Source organism: Puma concolor, chromosome B4 (assembly GCF_028749965.1).
Source record: "Puma concolor isolate L17-30 chromosome B4, mPumCon1.1.hap2, whole genome shotgun sequence".
Lineage (NCBI taxonomy): Eukaryota > Metazoa > Chordata > Mammalia > Carnivora > Felidae > Puma > Puma concolor.
This window is the reverse complement of record NC_141673.1, coordinates 137,850,121-137,872,800: the sequence shown is the minus strand read 5'-3', so window position 1 is coordinate 137,872,800 and position 22,680 is coordinate 137,850,121. Positions and strand designations below refer to the sequence as shown.

The 22,680-nt window shown below is 57.1% G+C and overlaps 1 protein-coding gene across 4 annotated transcripts in view; it reads left to right on the top strand.

The window, feature by feature from the left end:
• Positions 1–22,680, top strand: part of PFKFB3 (6-phosphofructo-2-kinase/fructose-2,6-biphosphatase 3) — a 73,317-nt gene that overhangs the window by 43,702 nt on the left and 6,935 nt on the right. For 3 of the 4 annotated variants that reach the window (XM_086715015.1, XM_086715017.1, XM_086715014.1), the window contains exons 1-13: positions 4,188–4,650; positions 11,756–11,881; positions 13,042–13,138; positions 13,836–13,902; positions 14,333–14,407; positions 14,764–14,820; positions 17,454–17,578; positions 18,061–18,268; positions 18,489–18,635; positions 18,771–18,875; positions 20,234–20,363; positions 21,186–21,248; positions 21,378–21,442. In XM_086715015.1, the coding sequence (XP_086571141.1) occupies positions 4,575–4,650; positions 11,756–11,881; positions 13,042–13,138; positions 13,836–13,902; positions 14,333–14,407; positions 14,764–14,820; positions 17,454–17,578; positions 18,061–18,268; positions 18,489–18,635; positions 18,771–18,875; positions 20,234–20,363; positions 21,186–21,248; positions 21,378–21,442 (1,341 nt within the window). In that variant the 5' untranslated portion in view covers positions 4,188–4,574. Of the gene's footprint in view, positions 1–4,187; positions 4,651–11,755; positions 11,882–13,041; positions 13,139–13,835; positions 13,903–14,332; positions 14,408–14,763; positions 14,821–17,453; positions 17,579–18,060; positions 18,269–18,488; positions 18,636–18,770; positions 18,876–20,233; positions 20,364–21,185; positions 21,249–21,377; positions 21,443–22,680 lie in introns of those variants that run through there. The other variant, XM_086715018.1, reaches the window with a different exon arrangement.

Below are 22,680 nucleotides of genomic sequence, written 5' to 3'. Positions count from 1 at the left end.
GGACCGCGTGCAAACTGCCACAGAGTTCTTGACTCCCTTTCTGCCAGTCCTCTTCTCCCTCGATGCCTGGAGCTACACAATCTGGGCATTTTTTGCTTTTTTCAGAATTTGAGGGAACTGAACTGTCACTGATTTTACATTTTTTTTAACTTTTTATTTTGAAATATAAGGAATTACAAAATAGTTCACAGAGTCCCACAAACCTTTCACCCAGCTTCCTTTATTGGTGACATCTTCTGTGACCTAGTGAAATACCCAAACCAGGAAATTAACGTTGGTACAATACTGTTAACTAGATTGCAGAATATCTGGCTTTTAAAAAGCACAACTATTTTGAAGTCATAAAGTAAGACTTAAAAATTTTTTTTGAGTGTTTATTTTTATTTTTGAGTGAGAGAGAGAGAGAGAGAGCGCACGCGAGCATGAGTGGGGGAGGGGCAGAGAGAGAGGGAGACACAGAATCTGTAGCAGGCTCTAGGCTCTGAGCTGTCAGCACAGAGCCCGACATGGGGCTTGAACCCACAAACTGTGGCATCATGACCTGAGCTGAAGTCGGACGTTCAACCGACTGAGCCACCCAGGCGCCCCTGAATTGGGTTTTCAACCCACCGATGCAGCATCGTGTGGGCATTGGTGTCTCCGTTCCCGTTCATGTATGTTCACGTATGAGTGACAAACATGAAAAAAAAATCACCCTCTCTCTTGTTATTGGATGGATGGTGAGGTAAGGGTTTATTCCAATGTTTTATTTGGTGTCTCACTTCACTCTCTCAGACATGGGATTGTTAAAGGAGCAAATGACGACACTTCGTGTCTAATTAACAACTTCTGATGGCTCCCAGCCTGCCACAGCTTGTTCTCTCATTCTCTCACTGGGGAGGGGGTGGATACGTATAGCACGGTTTAAAGGTTTCAATCTGGCTAGCTGGCCAGAAGTGGGGTTGCTTCTGGCTGTTTAGCAGCATCAGGGAGCGGGGGTCAGGGGTAGATGACATTGGCCAACAGAGGGAAGAGAATGTCATGGAGAAAATCATCACAAGTGCCCATCACAAGCCCTCCGGGGAACTATCCCATGCCTGCGTCAAGTGAGGGGGAGAAGAGTTCCCAACTGGTGGTTCGGACCTTTGAGCGAGTTCCTTAAGCCCTCTAATCTCTAAACTTCCCTTTACTCAAAACAAGGGGCTGACCAGCCTGGAAGGTGCCGTCTTGCCTTAATTGTGTCTAGGACCATGGAATCTCCCCTCGTACCTGGAGCTGTACTGTTTGTAAGACACAGAGAAATTTTTATATCCTCAACAGCCTTTTCTGAAGGAGTGTGTGCATGATCACCAGACTAGTGACAGGGGAAGTTGGTTGAGGCTGGAGCCATTAGCAGAACTAGGGGAAAAGTTTGGAGGATGTCTCAACTCTGAACTAGTACCTTCTTGGAATTCGGGTGCAGTGGGGTTGTTTATAAACGGTTTTGCAGTGAAGCAATTTTGTCCTCAAGTACATTAGGGTAACACATAAGGATGCCACCCTAATGCACTTGAGCAAGGCTGCAAATGCCCTTACTAGTTCTAGCTGAACCCTAGCCCGTGCTTTATGTTCAAGTGCGAATTCCTCCTTGAACCCTAGGTTTTCCCACTTTGTGTGCACTTAGATGTCAGAAGCCTAGCCGGGTTAAGTGAACTTCCCTTTGCCTGCCCCCTCATCAGGTGCAGCAGGTGATGAGGAAGAATTTAAGTCTTTGGTCTGCACCACGGGACACACAAGCCCGAGGCATTCTGGACACACAGGCAGGGAGAGTGAGCAGTCTGGTGGCCAGTGATCCCCAGGGAACTTCGTCTGCCCGGTGCCCTCAGAACCGGACTCTGCCAGACACATTTTCTAGGTCAGGTCATTAGGGATGTGCCTCCACTATCGAGGACCCCACTCTCCCTGAACTGAAACCCACAGCTGTTTGCCAGCTTAGAGGTTGACAGAATGCCACCTTGTCCCCTGCCCTGCCTTGTGTGTGCAAAACATCCCATGGGAAAGTAGCAGGCATGCAAGGACACTCATTCTTCCCGGAGAGGCAAGCGTGCAAGTGTGCAAGCCACTCTCACATGCACACACGGCAGGCTCCCCTCCCTGACCCCAGCGAGCCCCGGCCAGCAACTTTCCTGAGGGCCCGGGCGCTAGCCTGCAGCTGTTTTTCTCTTTGGATCAGCCCACTCTTGTTTCAGGAGTGGAGTGGGACTCTCCCTGGGGCGTTATAGGGTGTCATCTCTGGCATTTGCTCCCACTGCAGAAAAACAAGTCCAATGCAATGCACTCGGGTTTCTGAACAGCTGCCCAAGCGCCGAAACCAGACAGTCAGCAAAGCTGTCGGAGGGAGGGAGAGCAGGGACTCCGGAGAGGGTTGGGGCAGCGGCGGGGGGTGGGGGGGGGTGGAGGGGGTGTGGGGGGGTGTTGCCCGCAACACAGTCGGGACGCGGGGGAAGGGGGTGTGCACGCGCGGCGGGCTGCGTCTGGCACTCGCGGCCCCTGGACCCGCTGGGGTGCGGAGAAGGTGGGAGGCCCTGGCTTGGCGGGGTGCCCGGAGTGGGGGTCTGGGACACCCGCGCGGTGGGCGACGCTCGGCGCTCCGGGCCCCTGCGCGGGCTGGGGTGCTGGGAAGGGAGGGGTGGAGGCCCGGGAGGGGCGGAGCGGGGCGGGCTGGCGGGCGGGGCGGGAGCAGCTGTGCCTGCCGCCAGGGAGCGGGCGCGGTCCAGCCGAGCCATGCGGGACGTGAGCGACGTGTGGCAGCCTCTGCGCAGACTGTTCTGTTGCAGTGTGGATTTCAGGGAGCGCCGCCTTCCTCCTTCCAATCACAGCACGATCTCACAGTGAGGTATGCACTCTGCAAGGCAGGCAGCGCTTCTGTGCTGCTGTGTCGTGCACTAAACTCACATGCATGTGATGCCACCATGTGGGTGGCGTAAGTCCCCCCTAAAGCACCCCGGATCTTCACAGGGTGGCCACTGGCCTGACTACACGACTGTCCCACGTCACGAGCTGATGCAAAACTCCGAAGACCGTGGAAGCAGAAAACACACATAGACCCAAAAAAAAAAAAAAAAAAAAAAAATGGCGAGGAAGAGTTGCAAGCTGGACCAGAGAAATGTCGTGAATTTTAGGGGTTTGCACAAAGTGCCACCTCCCGATAGTTATTCCGGGGCTTATGGTCAGGTAATGAATTCAGGTCGGAATAGGCTCTAGCTTGACTTTTCTGCTCAGATTAGAGTATATTGAAAATGTTACGAATGGTGACGGTGGAAACCAAGGTGCCTCTGTCCTGCTCCTTCTGGTCCTCTGGGGCTTTCGTGTCCCTTCCTGATGCCCAGCCCCCTCGAGCCTCTCAGCAGCGAGGGCGGGGGGCGGGGGGGGACCCGGGGTTCCAGGTTCCAGGTCCCAGGGCTGGGTGTTGGGGGAGCAATGTTCAGCACAAGCCAGGGTTTCTAAGGGATTTAAGAAAGTGGATGGGGTGAGGACGAAGGACCAGGGGGAGTCCCCTCCCCGCAGGTGGCAGGGGTCGTAAGTGGGTGAGACTCACAGGTACCCGGGAGCAGTTTTGGCAAGGCGTGACTCAGAGACCTATGCCCCATAGGGCATCCTCCCCCCCCCCCCGAGGTAGCAGAGATTCCCCCACCCCCGACGCCCCTAACCTCTCTCCAGCCTGTGGCCCTAAGCCTGGGTCATCATCTTGACTACGCCTAACCTGCAGTGCGTGTTAAGAATGTAGTGTATTGGAGTCCCACTCCCAGAGAGGCCGGGCCAGTAGAACGCATTTTTACCAGCATCCAAAGGGATTCGGCTACGGGGGTCCACGGACCACACTGGACGGCGCCGCTCCTTTCCTCCCATCACAGCTGAGGTGGTTATTCTGGGAAGCTGTTCTCGTGGTTTTTAGGGGACGTAGGAGGAGGCTTAGGGAGTGCGACTTTTTAGCCGCCGCTGAGTTCAGGGCTTCTTCAGAGGGATTGTAGGAGCAGGGCGCGCTGCTGGTGCCTACCTGCAGGGGGCGCCAGCAGGCCGCCTCCGGGCTTGCCCACCCCGCCCCGCGTCGCCCTCCCCCCACCCCCCCGACGTGAAAGAGGGCTGGAACCCGGGGAATGCGTCTCCGCCCCGAGGCTGACGTGTGGCTCACTGTGGGCTCGACTTAAAAGCCCCGGCGCTGCGCGAGGCATCCTAGCAGAGCTGGAGACGAGGCGAGCGGGTGGGGAGGGCGTCCGACTCGAGCTGGCGCAGGGGGACCGCGGCTGTCACTGCGCTCCGAGCATCCCGAGGGCTTCCCGAGTAGACGAACCCGGCCCTGCGGCGGCTGCGGGTGCAGCCCTAGCCGCCTGCCTCCCTCGCCGCGCTCGTGGAGCCTCACGCCCCGAGCGATCGTTCGTGATTTAGCACAAAGCACGTTTCCAAAAAGCAGCGCACGGGAGAGCTCCCGCGCCGCGCTCCCGCGCACGCACCCCCTCTTCCCCTTTGTTTCGGGGGTCGACCGGCTGCTCTCCTCCCCAAGTCTGAATTCTTCGCGGGGGTGGGGGGCGGACGGCCGCCGAGTCTAGGCTGTGAAGATGCCCTTGGAGCTGACTCAGAGCCGAGTGCAGAAGATCTGGATCCCCGTCGACCACCGCCCCTCGCTGCCCAGATGTGAGTGCAGATTCGCGCGGGGGCCGGGCTGCAGGGGAGCGGCGCGCCGCGCGGAGAGCCGGGCCATTGTGTGGCGGGCGCCGGCGGGGCCTGCCGTGGTGCCGGCTCCGCTGCTCCCGCGCGCTGGTGCCGGGCCGGGCGCCGCCCTCCACGGCGGGCCCCGCGGGCCGGGGCCGGGCGCTCCCCGCTCCTCCCCGCGGGCGGGCGGGTCCCCTTGCCTTCGCCGCGGGGCGGGGACGGCGCGGGCCGGGGCGCGGGCGCTGCGCCTCCCCCGGCCGGCGTCGGGGGCGCTGTGGCCCGGGCCGCCCGCCCCGCGGTGCCCCGCTCGGCCGGCGCCCGGAGCGCAGAGGCAACTCGGCAACTCCGAGCGCGCCCCGGCCTCCGCTCCCTCCGCCGGGGGCGGGACGCGCGGGACACGGCGGGAAGCCTCGGCTTCGGTGACGCTTGGCGACGGACGGCCGCGCGTCCCGCGGCCGGAACCGCTCTCCCGGGCGTCTGCCAGGCCGAGTCCGGCCGAGAGACGCGGCGGTCGCTCCCACCCCCTCTGCCGGTCGCTCCCTCCCCTGCTGTCTGCCTTCCTCCCTCCTCTCCACCTCGATCTCCGTCGCCCCTCTCTGCCGCTTTCTGTATTTCTTTTTCTTCTCTGTACTTAAATCTCCTGCTTCTGTCTTCGGCCTGTTTTTAATACCCACTCTCTTTATATTTCTCTCTGCTCCCTCTTTCCCCTCTGTCTCCTCGCTCTCTCCTTTTCCTTCAGTATATTTTCTCTCTCCTTCCTCCCCTACCCCTCCCGGCCTGCCACCCCCCCCCCCCCCACCAGCTCCCGCTCCAGGGGCGACAAGAGAGCTGCCTGGCACCAAGCCTGCGCTCCTGGGTTTGGGGAGGGTCCGGGGATCAGTGACCGCACACTTGGCAGCGTTTCCTACCCGCGCGCACACTCGCGCTCACACAATCCACCGTGCTTGGAATTTGCTGGCAGTCCACCTTCCTGCTCTGTCATCGGCCATAAATGCTTTGGAAAGGTTTGCCTTCTACCTTGGGCCCCGTCCCTAGCCACGGAGAGAGCCACCTAGTGAAAGGGTGGTCCCTACGGTTAGAAGGTGACACCCACTCTCCAGGTAACCCCCCACCCCTCCCCGCCAGGCGCCTGCCAGGTGGACAGGGGCAGTGGAGTGGCGGGCATTTTGCTTCAGGCAGGGTCAGGTTGCCTGATTGGTAAACATGGGATCCCGTGAACAAGTCCTCGAGGTGGCTTCCAGGCAGCGGTGGCTCCTGAGTGCCAGGCAGCTTGTTGGCCCTCACTGCTGCCACGTTTTCCGGGGGATGGTCACCAAGGCCATGGTGACAGCTTGCCACCTCAGGCTTTGCCCAGGTCTGAATCACCAACCCTCCCCCCACCCCCAGGTAGGACCCGGAGAGAGCGGGCTCTGGGGTGCTCCTAGGTCATCCTGTGTCAGAGACCAAGCAAGGTGCTCCCGACACTGGGGGCCGCTTGCTCCTCCACCACCTTGCCCCCTCTCTGCCGGACCTGAGGGTTCTGGGGGCCACAGTAGCCTGAAGGAGACCTGGTTTCTTTGCAAGGTGGCCCCGGGCGGGGGCTTTGCAGTCTGTTTCTTGCTCCCAGCCCTCTCTGATACACTCTTAAACAGCTTGCTGCACATGGGCTGACCACGGCGACCCCCTGTTTGTGCTGGGGAATGCAGTGCCGTAAATCATGAGGGAGATGTGGCCACGGCAAGACACAGAGACGACCCCGCCCTTTTTGACTTTGAATACAACCAGTATTTATGAAGCACTTTGTAAACTGTAGTTGGTCATACAAATCTAGTTTGGTTCTCTCTACCGAAGTACGGGTGTTTGTAGTTATGGGTGCTCACATGTGCACACATTTGTCTGTCCCCCGAGGTTCAGGGTGGGGGCTTGAGGTTGGGTGTGGACGGCACTGAGATTGGCTGGCGTTCGATCTGTCGTGTCAGTTGCAGAGATGAGAGTGTGCGATGATGCCTCCTTCTTCCAGGCTCCCGAGACCCATCCATTAGCCTCCATCAGTCTGCACGTCTCACACGCACATAAGAGATTTGCCTAATATCCCTGGTGTGTGCAAGGGGGGTGGGTGCTAAAGCTGATGGATTAAGTCTCTTAGTCCCTTGTCCCCGCCCACTGCTGGAATCCCCGTGTGTGGTTCTGGGGTGTAGTCTCAGACACATTCTTCCTTACAAGAGTGCCTGCACCCTGGGTATTTATTACATGACCTTATTTCCAGTTGTGCTGTCTTTCTCGGGTTATATAGTCACATTTGTGTCTCATCAGAATGGGGAAGAGAGGGTATCTCTTCTTGTTGCGTCTTTCCTGATACCGTCCCCCCTCCCCCATCAGCCTCCTCCCCTTCTGTAATGGTATTTGGAAACTTGGGTGGATTTTCTTCCTTCTGAACCTGTTACCATCTTCCTAAGTGGTGTCTTAGATGAGAGTCGACAGCAGGTTCCTCTGAGGTTTGTTCATGAAAAGATGGCGTGGTGAACATTACCATTCATGTACAGAGGACAGGAGAGCGACAATGGAAGGCTCTGGGTTGGTTAGTTGGACGGTCTTTCTGGCGCTAAAGCACATCAGTTGGGTGCCCTGTTGCAATGTGCACAGGGTGGTAAATGCGTCTTACAAAACCTGCCGTTTCCTTCAAATGCAAACCGGTAACAGGATTTACTGACAAGGAAGTCATCGACAAGGAGGTAGATTATTGACTGGCTAGCTATGCTATTTGTTTACCATCACTAAAAGCAGGGCGGGGTGGGGGGGGGCCCTGGGTGGAAGTCCTTACTTATTTGGGCCAGTTACTTATCCACCGGGAACCTGTTGTTACAGTCTGATATGTTACATGCTGTCTACGGATAGACTTTATCTCAATAGGGGCTTAAAGCCACTGATGGTATTCGAACTTAAGGTAAGGGGGACGTTCCCCAGAAACCCCTACCTTATCCTCGGCTGGCCACTACAGCTTACAGCAGTGATTCCCAGCCCTGGCTGCACTTGACAATCATTTGGCGGGGGGGGGGGGGGGGGGGCGGATTTGGGGGGGAAATAAGAAAAGGAAAATCCCTACTGGTAGCCCAAGCCAGGTTAGAAGTCCTGTAGGCGGGGTCCGGGGATCCTGCATCGTTTAAAAGCTTTTTCGGTTCCGCCACTGGTTGAGAACCATCAGTTTAGTTTAGGAAAGGGCACGTGAAGAATTTCAGGTGAGAGAGACCCAGGTGAGCCCCAGTTCCGTGCCTCATGACTTGTGCAGCGGGACCTGTCTTCGCTTGTAGCTCTTAGCTTCCTCACATCTGGTATGATGGAAACCGTCACGGCTGATACCGATGGAGGCTGCTCTAGGAAGCAGTTCACGCGCGTTGCCCGGTCGTGAATCCTCCCAAGAACCTTTATGAAGCATCCCTCCGTTTTACAGGCCAGGAAACTAAGACGCTGAGAGATCAAGTAACTTCGCCAAGGTCCGAGGAAGGGGTGGGGCCCTGGCACTTCCAACACTATTTATTTGACTCCCGGCTCCGCTCTCTCAGCCGCTGGGCTATCTGTGCTATCTCCTGCCTCTCAAGGCTGTCAAACGTTTCTCTAAAATGCCCAGCCCCTCCCTGTTGCCGGCAGAGACCGTGTCAGGGTAGGAGGGCTGTTCGTTGGACACAGGTCAGTTAGGCAGGAGTTGAAGTGTGCATGGGAGGTAGCGAATGAGCATGGTATGGGACGGAACTTTCTGGGCCTGCGTTCTGTTATCCCAGGGCCAAGTCCATGAAGTCTGTTTCCCAGAGGGCCCTTCGGAGGTGGCCCGGCGTGATGGCGGGGTCACAACAGGTCTTTCTGTGCAGCATTGGGTTTGCCTTGCATCGGGGAACTGACCCTGTCTGCACCTGCAGCTGGCCATCCGTCTGTCCTAAACAGCCCTTTCATCTGTTTCCCTGGAACTTAGCATTGAAGCGTGATCACCTGCTTGCCGAAAAAGAATGCCAGTGACGTGGCATCTTTTGAAGTTGTCATTTTCGAGTGGCTTTGGATAGAAGAAAGCTTGCAGGAGGTGTGAGAGAGCCAGCAGCGTCTTCTAACAGTTTATTTCCTGAGCATGGGTTGTGGGTGTCAGTGTGGTGGGCGAGCTGTGGCGTTCCTGCCTGTGTCCGCGCGTTACACGTTATCAGGGAGGTGAGTCATTTCGTCTGGGGAGTGGGGCTGCCATAGGAACCCTAGGATGCAGCCTGCTCTGTCCAGGACGACAGACCCTGGCCTGTCGCCGGAGGCTGTGGCTCACTCCCCTTACCAGCCGGCCTCCTGGTTATCATCTGCTTTCCTGTGTCCACATACACACGGGGAACACACACGTGGCCAGTGTGCGTTATGTACTGGTAAGCCGGTGGGGCTGGCTGTGGACGATCAGGCCTTAGCTCAGGTGCTGCTCAGGGACACAGACTCTGGCTCCCCGATTCAAACAGACCCCCGTGGACCCCTAGCCCCAGCGTCAGCCCTCTGCTTTCATCGCAGCATTTGTCCCGCTCTGAAATGACTTTGTGCGTCTGTTAGCTCGTACATTGTCTCTTCCCCACCGCAGGCCAGATGCTTCCCAGCACAGGGGCGGTGTCCACATAATGCTCTGTGCTCACGGGGCACCTAGCACCTGTGTCTGTTGAGTGAATGAGTAAATGGAATGACAGAGTTGAGGGTGGCGTCCCAGAACGTGGTGGTTTTCCGCGATCTTTTACTCAAGTGGCAGCCTTAACTCTGGATGACACTTTTAGCTTGAGCTCCGTCCCTCCCGTGCCCCACCCCAAACTGCAGCCAAGATGTTTATAGTCTGTTAACCCCGCGGTCTTTAAGCAATTGCTTCTTTAGCCCTTCAACATAGTGAGCATACGTGTATCCCCTTAAACATGCTTACGTTGACATCCAAGTTTCACGTCTAAACACATCTGAGGATAAAAACTCTTTGCCGGGGTGGGGGGGGGAGGTCCAAAATAGGTTAAAATGCTAAATGTTTGTATACGATGAAATGAAGCACACAAGAACTTTTTGGAAGATTTTGTGTTAAACTCCACGCTTATCTTCCCTAATCCCTGTGCTTGTTGGGGGGCGAAGAGGAAAAAGCAGAGCTCCGGGGAAGACGGTGTGGGAGGTGGAAGGAAGCACTCTTCTGTGGGTTAACAGGATCCACAGAGAAGAAGAGACTGAGGGTCTGGGGGGAACTGAAGCAGGGGCAGGTGGTTATAAGATGAAGACACCTGAGATGGCCTGTGAGTTTGAAAGAAGAACATGTTAGGCTTCAGGAGGCTTAGTCAGGAGGTTTCCCTGCTCTGTTTGAGACCCAGGAGCGCCTGGTTGGAATGACAGCCACAGCCCGCGTGCAGCTCCTCCAAATCTTGTGCAAGGAGCCAAAGGAATAGGGAGAATGGTCTCTGCTTTGCCAAATAAAAGAGTGATGACTTATTTGGGTTTGAGATTCAACTTGAATTTTTGGCTTACGATATTTACTCTGCCATGTCTTTATGGGATTTCCCTCTCAAAGCGTCTCCTGCCAGAGATTTGCGCATGTGGTTCCTTGATAGTAGAACTAATCCCCGATTTGATAAATCAGTCATCCTCTGTCTCCGCTCACTTGGCGTGAGTCCATCAAAAGTATTCCATGCACGTGCCCAGCTGAGGGGAGGGAGGGAGAGGGAGTGCGCGTCCGTCCGTCCCTGCATGTTTGGACGCTCTTGGGAGCAGGGGCATGGTGGGGACATCAGATAAGACCAGGAGCCAGCGGTGGCTTGAGGGAAGGATTAGTAGAGTCGGTGCTTCCAGGCGACTAAGTGAGACGACTTCTTACGTGTCACGTGTCACCTGCGGCTGCCCCGATGCACACGGGAGGGCGTTGTCTTCTGTCCCCGCCGGTTTTCGAGAAGCCCATCACTTTTCTTGGGACTCAAGAAAGTCCACTGGCGCTTTTGTGCTCCACTTGTGTGCTCACACCGGGCAGGGAAATGCCTGTCTTCTAGGAACGTGTTTGTTCCCAGCTACTGGGAGCTGGAGAATCCCAGCCAAGTGCTTTTGTGGCTCCTACATGTCTCCTGGCCTCCTGATGGCCTTTCTTCTTCCTCCTCACTCTGCATGGTCTAGAACATGAAGAAACAGCCCCCTCTGTGTTCCATTTGCTTCCTCTCTGCCCCCAGCCCACAGGCACGGGGGCAGATCCCGGAATAACGTGGTGGGTGTTTGGGCACGTGATCTCAGTTTGGTCATAGGCTGAGTATGGGACCGTGTTGGGGCGTCCATCTTAGGGAAGGTGTCCTCTTTGAAGCCTGTGCCTGGCAGTGGCCTAGTGGCTCTCCTATCCCCATCTGGCACTCGCTGGCTTAGAGACAGAGCCCCTGTCTATGTCTGACATCCACCTAGATCTGTGGTGTGGTCCCAGGAGCTTTGCCTCATCGGGGTGACCAGTGCCCGGAAGCGATGGCACGTAGCTGGCCAGGAGAGCGAGGTTGCCTGTGGCACCCAGCGAGCACCGGGCAGTGTTGCTGACCCGGGAGGGAGCAGGCAGCCAGTCTCGTGCTCTCAGTGGGCAGCCCCTGCCACTCTTGTCACCAGATTCTGGAGTCTCCTTAGAGTCTCAAGCATAAGACACCAGCCAAGGAAACACTGCACCTTAAGTCTCCAGAACAGGGTTCTTTGGGCTGCTTTCTTAAAATCCAGCGAAAACCTCTCTCCCTGGTGTTTTGTCTTATTATTGGAACATTTCTCCTACCGTTAACCTCACCCCCACTGGTGTTGGGGAATCCCTTCCTTATAACGCTTTCTGCTTTGGGGTTAGTAGCGGGATTCCTGGCTGGGTTTAGGGCCCTCAGGAATCAGGTTGGGAATCTGGGGTTGGGGGGCAGTCCCCCTGCCACGCGTGACCTGAAAGGAAGATGGAGATTTGTGCCTGGGCTGGGCGGGGCTCTGGCCATTAGAGGGTCGAGGCGTTGCTGGACTGTAAAACGCCCAGGGCTTTGAGGTGGGAGTGAAAAAGGCATTTCTGCGGAATTCTCGAAGGTTCGCCGTGGGGCACACACTGCTTCGTGGCTGACACCTCGCTCTGTCCTCTCCCCAGCCTGTGGGCCGAAGCTGACCAACTCCCCCACTGTGATCGTCATGGTGGGGCTCCCAGCCCGGGGTAAGACGTACATCTCAAAGAAGCTGACTCGATACCTCAACTGGATCGGTGTCCCCACGAAAGGTGAGGCGTGTGCCAAGGTCGTTACCTGGAGCCTTTCACTCTTGCTCACCAACCCCTACGACCAAAACCACGTCCCTTCCGCCTCCAGCTGCTGGGACCTGCCGTGCAGGGCCAGTCTTGGGCTGGCCTGTGCCCACAAGCGTGGGGCATCCTTTTGGGCCTTGTCACTCGGTACATTATATACGTATCCTCGCTTGGCGTTGTTGGGATCTTTTCTTTTCCTGCTCTGTCATTCCTGCTGCCCCACAACCTGCTCAGCCCTCACCACCTTCAAAAAGCCTTCTCTGGCTGCATGGTCTGTGGAGATCTGGGTCCTCCCCTTTTTTTTAAAATTTATTTTTGATAGAGAGTGTTTGCGGGGGAGGTACAGAGAGACGGAGGGAGACCCGAGGATCTGATGCAGGCTCTGTGCCGACGGCAGTGAGCCTGACATGGGGCTTGAACTCATGAACCGCAAGGTCATGACCTGAGCTGAAGTCGGATGCTCAACCAACTGAGCCACCTGGGTGCCCCTGTGCCCTTTTAAGTACTCTAGCACTCAGTTGTGACATTCTTCCACTGACTGTCGTCAAATGTTCCACACCATCGGCTACCTTTGTATGACTCTTGGCCTGGTCTTCCCGACTACACTGGAAAGGTGGTGAGGTGGGGGACTAGGTTTTGCATCCACTGTCCCCCACGGTGCCTGGCGCGTTGTGTCGTGTGGTGAATGCCCCCTAAATGCTCCACGCTTCCCTGGGGCGCAGGCTGCTGGCTCAGTAGGTGAATGGCAGATCTGGGCCCCACGGCACGCGTGAGACCCTGCGCTGTCCTGGGGGATCGTGCGCAGGAATCACTGCCCCTGTTTCCGCGGGACCCGTGGCAGCCGCCCCTCCGCACAGCCTTAGGACGCTGCACCTGCAGACGGGGCAGTGGAAGCCAGTCCCTGGGAAGGTAGAGTGGCCCCAGGCAGCGTCGGGTCTGGGGGAAGCTGGGCTGCCTTCTGGGCTCGCAGCCCTGGGTGTAGAGGTCCGCTCTCCCGCCTCGGTGTCTCAGCAGAACCTCATTCAGGTTGGTGTTGCTGTGTAGGCTCGGTTTCCTTTTTTAGAGAGAGCTCCCAGATGTTGGTGGCTCCTTCTTCCTGGGGGGTCAGCTAAGGGTTCCCGCCTTTGTCCCCACAGTGTTCAACGTCGGGGAGTACCGCCGGGAGGCCGTCAAACAGTACAGCTCCTACAGCTTCTTTCGCCCCGACAACGAGGAGGCCATGAAAGTCCGCAAGTAAGGCCCGAGCTGCCGTGGGGGCCTGGGCTTGGGTTTGCTCGGCTTCCCGAAGCCGGGTTCTGTCGGAGAAAGAAGAAGCTGGTCTGCGGCGTGGCTCCGCTGTGGCCGTGACATGTGACCCCACCTCCGGGTGTGTTAGGATGAGGCGCCGCCTCCGTGAAACTCACTGCCTCCTCTGCTCCCGGAGGGTCTAACTCGGCCGCTGGTTGATACAAATCAACAGCAGTGTCTCGTTGGGAGTGAACAAGGCCATTTTTGCGGAAAACCTTCCGCTTCCATTTGGAGAGGATTTTTCTTGTAAGCCCAGGGTGGTCGTGAAACCCAAGTGCCATGGCGCTCAACCCTGACAAGTGTTGTAGGGTCACCTGGGAGCCTGGGGAGATCCGGATGTGGGCCGTGCCCTGCATAGAGCCGTGAGAATCCATGGGCCGGACCTGGGCGTCAGCTCTGTAAAAGCTCCCAGTGAGATCTCGGGGCGCAGCCCGGGCATGAGGCCCATTTCCCACGGGCAGCCGCAGCCGCCTGTCTGCGGGGCTGGACTGGGAGCCTGTGGGCCCGAGTGGACTGGGCCCCGCAGACCCGGCCGGCCTGGCGGTTTCCTCACTCTGCTCGCTGGGATGAGCGGCGGGTTGCTGGGCCTTCCCCCGCCGGATGGGCTGGCGTGACGCGTGCTTTCTCTTCCTGCCTGTTGTAGGCAGTGCGCTCTGGCTGCCCTGAGAGACGTCAAAAGTTACCTGACGAAGGAAGGGGGCCAAATTGCAGTAAGTCCGGGGGCGGGGTGCCAGCTCTGTGTCCGAGGCCATAGCACACGGTGCCCTGGGGAGACAGAAGTGTAGGCACTGCCCCGGGCAGTGCCGAGAGCCGCCGCAGGGACACCTTGGAAAGGGACAAGTGCCTATGGCCTGAGAGTTGAGGGGAGCGATGGCCTAGAGCAGCGCTGGGGGGGCCAGGAGAGTGGTTAGCGGGGGGCGGACCTGGGGCACGGCTGGTGCTGTGCTCTGTGCCCACCCCTCCCCTGTGTGCTGGGGCGGGGGGAAGGGGTGGACCGGGGTGGGGGCTGCCGCTGCGGTAGCCAGGGGTCCCTTCCACGTGCACCCTCCCCTGTGTGTAGCTGTTGTACGTCGGCTCTAAGTACCCTACTGTTCATCTCGAACGTGGCCTCTCTTCACGGCCCTACTGTCTCCCCATCAGGTGTTCGATGCCACCAATACCACCAGAGAGAGGAGACACATGATCCTTCATTTTGCCAAAGAAAATGATTTCAAGGTGAGCGGAACTTCTCTGGAGCATGCGGGAGCAGGGAAGGCAGCTCGGGGACGGGCTGAGTCCTGTGTCTCTGCTCCGGGCCTGGTTCTCTACCTCCTGCTGCTCTTGTTTTGCTGCGGACACATTGGGCCTTTCCTGTGGGGGCTCTGGGAGTGGGGGGACGGTTACCCAGACTAGGGTGTGGGATGGGCAAAGGACTCAGGGTTGAGCAGGTAGTTCTTTTTATGTGTTTGAGTGTTCGTAAATGGGGTCCTTCCTGGTGACATGAGGTTGGTGACATCACAGTGACACCAGCGTCCGCGCTTTGTGTGTGTCACATTTGTGGTTTTCTAACTTTCCTCTTTGCTTTCTTCCAGGTGTTTTTCATTGAGTCTGTGTGCGATGACCCGATGGTTGTGGCCTCCAACATCATGGTAAGACAACGTAGGACCCCACTGTAGGGCGACAGTCTGAGAAAAGTTGGGGAACCAGCTCGGGCCCAGAGCAGTAACTAGACGCTGAGAACGAGCCGGCTGTTCCAGCCCGTTGGTTTTGTCTGAGTCGTGGGACCGGGAAGGTGGAGGTGTGGAGTGGTGTTTAATTTAGAAGCATGTTCTGTGACCTGCCCTGGCTTTATCTGGGGTCCTTGCAGGCGGTTGGCAGAAAGCAGCCTTTGCGGGACCTAAGAGATAAAAAGCAGGGGCCTGGGAACAGTTTCTGTGAGTGGCAGTAGCTTGGCAGCTGGGTGGGGACAGGGCTGCTTGGGACAAAGGGCAGCTCACCCTTCCAGAAGGGAAGGAAGGCAGCAGGCTGGACTCTCTTTAGCTGTGAAGGTCCCCAGTAGAAAAGAATGACTGTGTGTTGATAAAACTTCATAGGACACAACAGACTGAAAGGCAGAATCCCCAAGTGTGGGAAAAACAGGGGCAGTAAGACTATCTTCCTGCTGACCTGTCTGTAACATACCCTTCTCCTCGCCCTGTGCCGAGGGGAGGTTGCCCAGATAAACTGAGGGTAATTGGCAGCTTAATTTGATTAATTCTTAAGTTTTGTCACTTGAAAGCAATATACCATGAATGGAAGCAGTTACCATGAAGACTTTACCACAGGTCACTTTCTCATGTAGCTGATTTTCTGTGCAGCTTAAATACGTGAGAATAAGCCGTGTCTCTAATGAAAAGCAGGTCTGATGCTTCTACAGGGAATGCTGGGGTTTGCTGCGTTACAAGCGCGCATCTTTAGAGGGTTGCTGAGGATTCATTGGCTTCCGATGTTGGAACTTTTCTCCAGGGCAGTGGGAATGTGTACAAGCATTTCTAAGAACGGAGTTCATAGCTCAGAAAGGGCTGTTCACATTGTGGAAAACCCAGATGCGTTTCATCGGGTCCAGAGGAAGAGGCCCAAAGGACGGGGAGGTAGAACAGAAGTTGCTGTGATCTGGACAAAGGGTTTTGCTACGTTCCTTTAGTTTCGTTCTACTAGCTTCGTCTTGGTAGCAAAGCACAGCGCGGACGCAGAGTGCATTTTCCGCAGTGAGCAGTCAGCCACGTGCGTGGCTAGGAGCTCACCACCGATCTTGTCCTCTGTTAACGCATCCAGTCGTTCGCCCCGACCCTCCGGGTTCAGGAATCTTGTGTCTCCCATTAAGCCCCAGAGCATCTTTGCAGGGTAGGCCTTCCCAGCATGCTCTCTGGCGGCGGCCGTGCTAGGGAGAAAGGGATTTGGGAACTTAGATTGTTTTTCATCGTGGTAAAATATACAATTTACCGTCTTCACCGCGCAAGTGTTCAATCCCGTGGCACTCAGCACGCTCAGGTCTCTGCACCATGGTCACCACCACGGATGCGCAGAACCTTTTTATCTTCCCAGACCGAGACTCTGCACCCGTGAAGCGCTGACTCCCCACTGAACTCAGGTTTTGTTTTGTAATGTTTATGTATTTATTTTGAGAGAGCGAGCACGTGAGCTGGGAAGGGGCAGAGAGAGAATCTCAAGCAGGCACTGCAGCCAGTGCAGAGCCTGATGCAGGGCTCGGTCTCACGAACCGTGAGATCATGACCTGAGGCAAAATCAAGAGTCAGACACTTAATCGACTCAGCCACCTAGGTGCCCCTGAACCCGGTTTTTTGTTTTTAAGAATATATGTATTTTTGATGTCTTTATTTTTGTGAGAGAGAGTGTATGTGAACAGGACAGGGTCAGAGAGTGAGGGAGACAGAATGTCTCCGAGCTGTCAGCACAGAGCCCGACACAGGGCTCAAACTCACAAACTGTGAGATCGTGACCTGAGCAAAGTCAGACACTTAACCGACTGACCACCCAGGCGCCCCTGAACTCATGTGTTTAAAGAGTGTCTGCCTGCCTCCTGGCAGTGGTGGTGGTTGTAGAGGAAAAGAGCACATGCAGGAACAAATTTCGCTAAAATTTCACTGAATTTTGCTAAAAACCCTGCCAGGTTTCTCAGACCTACTGTTCACTTACAGGGGATGCGTGAGTCCGAGGGCTGTTTCTTCTGCTTTCTCTTCCCATAAGAGCAAACCTTAGAAAGGACTGGGCCCGGTGGAGAAGCACTAGTTGGGGAGCAGTTACAAGCATGTGGTGCCCCATCCATGGGTGGTGGCAGGAAGAATCCTGCCTGGCGCACAGGGCAGGGCATCACCCGCAATTCGGGAGCGTGCCTTCGCTGACCGACAGCCTGGCCCTTGGTGTGGGGAGTGCTGCAGGTGTGGATCCAGAACTCGAATTGAGGCTTGGCGGTCTGGGGACGACCTGGCTACCGGGTTGACCCCGAATCGTGGCCCCATTCGGATGTGTTCAGTAGAAGCCTGTGGCTTTCCTGTGTACGTCCTTCCAGGGAGCGATCCCCTGTCCACTGTGGGTGCTCTGTGTCATCACTGGGTTAGAACTCAAGCCCGGTGTATTTCTTTTTTTCTTTTCAACGCTGGGTGGGATCATCGTTACTCTGAGCTGGTCTGTACTTTCCCTGTTTGCGAGCCCCAAATCCCGCTTCGTCTAAGCAGAAAGCCTTCCAGCGTGATTCATCAGCTGCCTCTTTGTGGTGTTACAGGAAGTTAAAATCTCTAGCCCGGATTACAAAGATTGCAACTCAGCAGAAGCTATGGACGACTTCATGAAGAGAATTAGTTGCTACGAAGCCAGCTATCAGCCCCTCGACCCTGATAAATGTGACAGGTAATAACGAAGAGGTGACTGTCTCTGACTCTTCTGCTTTGGTAGAGTTTGTTTGTTTTTTAGTGTTTTCGTGCTGTCCGTACAAAGCACTTGCTCCTGGATCCTTTTATAAACTGTCTTTTAAAACGTCTTTAAAAAAATCCTTGATTGCGTATTCCGTGTGACTGTTTCCGGCACTAACTGTAGAAGCACGGAAGTACACACGTGAGCCCTGTCTTGCTCCTGTCCCCTTGACATGCGTGTCCTTTCTCTCTGCTCTGGTCTCCCGCCTCCCTCTCCCCTCTTCTGACCACACGCTGCTGTGGATAGTGCCCACGTGTTCTGTCTCCGAGAACACAGATTCAGTCTGCGCCCTCCCCTCGTGGGTCTGTGGGGGCTGAGTCTCTGCCATCGGCCGGGGCCATGGGGATTTACACCCGGGCTGGCTGGGCTGGGCTGTGCTATCAGCGGAGTTCTGATCGGCTGGTCGCCTTCCCCGGCAGGGACCTGTCCTTGATCAAGGTGATCGACGTGGGCCGGAGGTTCTTGGTGAACAGAGTTCAGGACCACATTCAGAGCCGCATCGTGTACTACCTGATGAACATCCACGTGCAGCCCCGCACCATCTACCTGTGTCGGCATGGCGAGAGCGAGCACAACCTCCAGGGCAAGATCGGAGGGGACTCGGGTCTGTCCAGCCGGGGCAGGAAGGTAGGGGGAGCCGGGGGCAAGGCGGGCTGCCGAGGGGCTGGGTGCATCCCGTGTGTGCAGCGTGCGTGTGTGTGTGCGTGCATGCATGCGTGTGTGTGTATGTGTGTGTGTGATAGTGTAGTCACGCCCCTGACGCGGAATGAGACAGGTCTTGCTCTGCTTCTCCAGGAGGGGCAGGAGCCTGAGTCAGGCCGTGTCCCTCTGTCCCACACCCTTGCAGTTTGCCAACGCCCTGAGCAAGTTTGTGGAGGAGCAGAACCTGAAGGACCTCAAGGTGTGGACCAGCCAGCTGAAAAGCACCATCCAGACGGCGGAAGCCCTGCGTCTCCCCTACGAACAGTGGAAGGCGCTCAACGAGATCGACGCCGTGAGTGCCGGGGCCTGGCCTTGGCCGTGGGGAGCGGGAGGGCACGGAGGTCTCTCCCCTGGGAAACGAGAGCCCTCGCAGACCCGCACGTGCCACGTCGAGCGACTCGAGGTGACGTCTGGGTGTTCCCGCCAGGGTGTCTGTGAGGAGATGACCTACGAGGAGATCAGGGACACCTACCCTGAGGAGTACACTCTGCGGGAGCAGGACAAGTACTACTACCGCTACCCCACCGGGGAGGTACGTGTGCCCGCTCTCGCCCGCGTCACTCGGTGCAGCCGGCGTGTACTGTGCGCACGGGAGCTGGTGACAGGCCAGGCTGAGAGAGGGCCGCGGGGGGCCCAGGTGGCCCCATTCGGGTAACTGTGCTCAGCAGCCACGTGCTCCGGGAGGAAGGGGCAGGAAGGGCTCTTGCATCCCGCCTGCCCCTTACGCCTTCTGATGCCTGTTCCCGGCACTCTCCCTTCCGAATCCAGGTTTCCTAAACCGAACCTTGTAAACGGCTCCAGGAGAGGCACAGGTGTATTTTCCTGTGAGCACCAGCGAGAGATGTGTCTCTCAGATGAGCCCATGGTGACGTGGGAGGCAATAGCAGTCAGGGGTGATGGCTCACCCTGTGCGCGGGTTCCCCTTTGCAGACGCGATGGCAACTGTGTCATCTCAGGTCCCGCGCATCACTGATTCGCTGAGGGAGCCCTGGACGCAGCCTCCGGGTGATGCTCTGGTGTCAGCTGCAGGCAGCCTGGTGACACCTGGCGGGTCCTTGCTGTCTGCGGGCCGTCTCGGTTGTCTGTCACGTTTCAGGTTCCTCCTGCTCAGGGCGCTCACCTCCTCCGTGGCCCTTGTTCCCGGAACCTGATTAGTGAGAGAACAAGGGAGACCACAGAGGGATGGGCGTGAGCAGGAACCTTGGTAGCCTTAAAAGTCACATGCCCACCCATTTTTTTCAATTTTTTTTTTTTTAATTGACCGAAAGTTCACACAATATAAAACTCACTAAAGTATACGATTCAGTGGTTTTTAGGTGTATTCATAGTACCGGGCAACCATTACCACAAATTCTAGAACATTCCATCATTCGCAAAAGAAACCCTAGCCTGTTCCCCCCTCCCCCAAGCCCTGGAAACCAAGGGTCTACTTCCCGTCTCTGTGGCTTTGCTTACTGTGTACGTTTGACAGACAGGGGTCATACAACATGTGGTCACACTGTGTATGACTTCTCTCACTCAGGGGACGTTTTCAGGGTCCCCCACGTTATCAGCGTGTATCCGGTCGTCAGTCCCTCATCCCCCCGCGTGGAGAATTAGGAGGCAGCCGTTAGAGGGAGGACGGCGGGTTTATGTTCTGGCAGGGGATGTGTCACATCCTCACCAACACCGGGACGGCCTCCCTTTTCTAAGAAGCCAGTCGATGTGGGTCCCCAGGGGCCCTGAGGGGTGCAGCCCTGAAACACCGCCGGCTGTGGATCGATTATGCATCCGATCGATGGCGTGTTCTCTGGTTTCTAACGGGGGAAGGGGCGTGGCTGAGGCGGCAGAGCCCCGCCCCCGCCCGCGTGCGCCTCTGCAGCAGCACCGAGGGGTCCCTCTGTCTTGCAGTCGTACCAGGACCTGGTGCAGCGCCTGGAGCCGGTGATCATGGAGCTGGAGCGGCAGGAGAACGTGCTGGTCATCTGCCATCAGGCCGTCCTGCGTTGCCTCCTCGCCTACTTCCTGGATAAGAGCGCAGGTGCCGCCGACCCCCCCCGCCCCCCCAAGCCTGCTCTGGGTGGTGGGGGCGACGGGGAGCCCGTGGAGTTCCGAGAAAGGGCGTAGGGAAGCCAGCCTTTGAGTTGGGGGACGTCGCGGACCAGCACCTTCCCCACGGGACCACGTGGGGTCTCTCTCCTCGCGGGGTTCACTGCTGCTGAGCATTAGGATAGGCCTCGGCCGGGCCTCCTGCTGGAGCCTTCAGAGCACAGCCTCCCGCAGGCCCCCAGCCGCTCACCTCTGGGGTGGGGGGGGAGGGGTGGGGCAGGGCGGGGGCAGCCCACCTCTAAAGAACAAAGAGGCTGGAAAACTCTAATGAGACTCTTAAAATTTAAGCCTATGTCTACCCAAGGCTCACTTGAATCCTGACACACCTAAATTGTTCGGGGAATGATTTTTTTTTTTAAGTTTATGTATTTATTTTGAGAGAGAGAGCGGGAGATAGAGAATGCTAAGCTGGCTCCGAGCTGTCAGCACAGAGATCATGACCTGAGCCGAAACCAATAGTCAGATGCTTAGTTGACTGAGCCAGCCAGGCACCCCTGATTTTTTTTTTTTAACTCTAGTGCACCGTGCAAGGGTGGGCTTGGGGTTTGTTTTGATTCTCATCTTTTGGCTAGTGGTTTTTCTAGGCTGCCTGCCTGGAGCAGGGGGCCTGTGTGTAGCGGGGAGGAGGAGACACCCCTGTCTCCTGCTCGGCCTGGACTCCAGGGGCATAGACGACAGGCAGAAGCTCTCACTGGGGACCTGTGTGTATCTGTCCTCAAGGCTCCTAGCTGATCGCGAGGCCTTTTCTTTTCAGAGGAGATGCCTTACCTGAAATGCCCCCTTCACACCGTCCTGAAACTGACACCTGTCGCTTACGGTGAGTATGGGGACACAGCCCCGGCCAAGATGTCCCCTGGGATGCTGGCTCCTGGTGGCTCTGGGGCTGTCAGCGGCCTGTGCCCTCTAACCGGAAGCCAACCCCTGTCCCCCCCCCCCCCCCCCCCAGGTTGCCGCGTAGAGTCCATCTACCTGAATGTGGAGTCTGTGAGCACACACCGGGAGAGGTCAGAGGTGAGTCTAAACGCCCCCTGCCTCCTGCTCCCCAGCATCCCCGTCCTGGCCTCCGTTCCTAGAGGGTCCCTGTCGAGTGACAGGGCCAGGGGGTGTGAGCACTCGAGAGGTCCCGTGTTGAGTTGCCTGCAATTGAACCTGTGTCTTTTAGCGGGTTCTCTCTGGAGTCGTAGCTGGTTTGAGATTGGCCGGCCTTTGTGACCTCCTCCCCTGCTCTTCCTCAGCTACCGTGTGTTCCTATCTCGTGTTTATATGTGGCTGCTTGGCATTTTCTCTTTCTCACTTTGCATGCTTTTTCCCCCCATTTCGACTTAACCCATGACGTGAGTATTAAAGAGGGAGACGCATCCTGCGCTTTCAAGAGTAGGTGTAGCTCAGTTACCGTCGTCTTTTCCTTTGGGGCAGCTGAGATGCCTTCCAGGTTCTAGAGTCACTGGTTCACACGGGATTAGCAAATCCACTCAGTCGTCTGTGTACGCTTCGGTGCAGAATTACCAAGAAGATGGAAATCGTGGAAAGGAGGTGGGAGGGCAGAGACCAGGTGGTTTGGGCAGGAGGGACTCGGGGCATGGCGGGTGGAGGCTTTCTGCAGGAGGCCCCGGCGGTAGAGCAGATTGCTGCCCCGGACGCGGTCGGGAAGGAACGTTGGGTTGACTTTGTACCGAGTGTCAAACAACAGCGTCTGGCCAGCTGACCGTTTCCCTCACACAGAGCGTGGTGTTCCCGTCCGAGCAGGACACCTCTCTGTTTCCCAAGGAGCTCGGTCCGAAGGTCTTGGCCTTAAAATCCCAGCTTCCGCCAGCTTGTCCGGCCGGGTGGCCACAGGGGAAGCGGGTGGGCCAGCCTTGGCCCTGTAACGGCCCCCACTTCTGAACGTGGGTGGTGGGGCCCCACCTTTCTTCCCGGCCTGACTCCACCAGTGGGGCTGGGCCGGAACGGGGCTCCGATGGCCCCCGCACACGCTTGCCTGTGCCTAACTGGGGCAGTGTCGAGGGAGACAGAGCTCTGTGCAGGCCCCTGGGCTAGAGGCTGCAGAGCCACAGGCCTGGGGACACAGGTCCTCGCTCCACTGTGTCGTCACTTGGCGGGAAGGCTCGTGTTTGGGCCTCGCTTGCCTTGCTGCCCACCTCGGGGTTTCTGCACCTCTAGTCCCCTGGCAGGGGTTGAAGCCGGCACTCCTCGTCCCAAGCCGGGGGGGCAGTGATGGGCGGCGGGCGCTGTTCCTTGTCTGCTGTGCA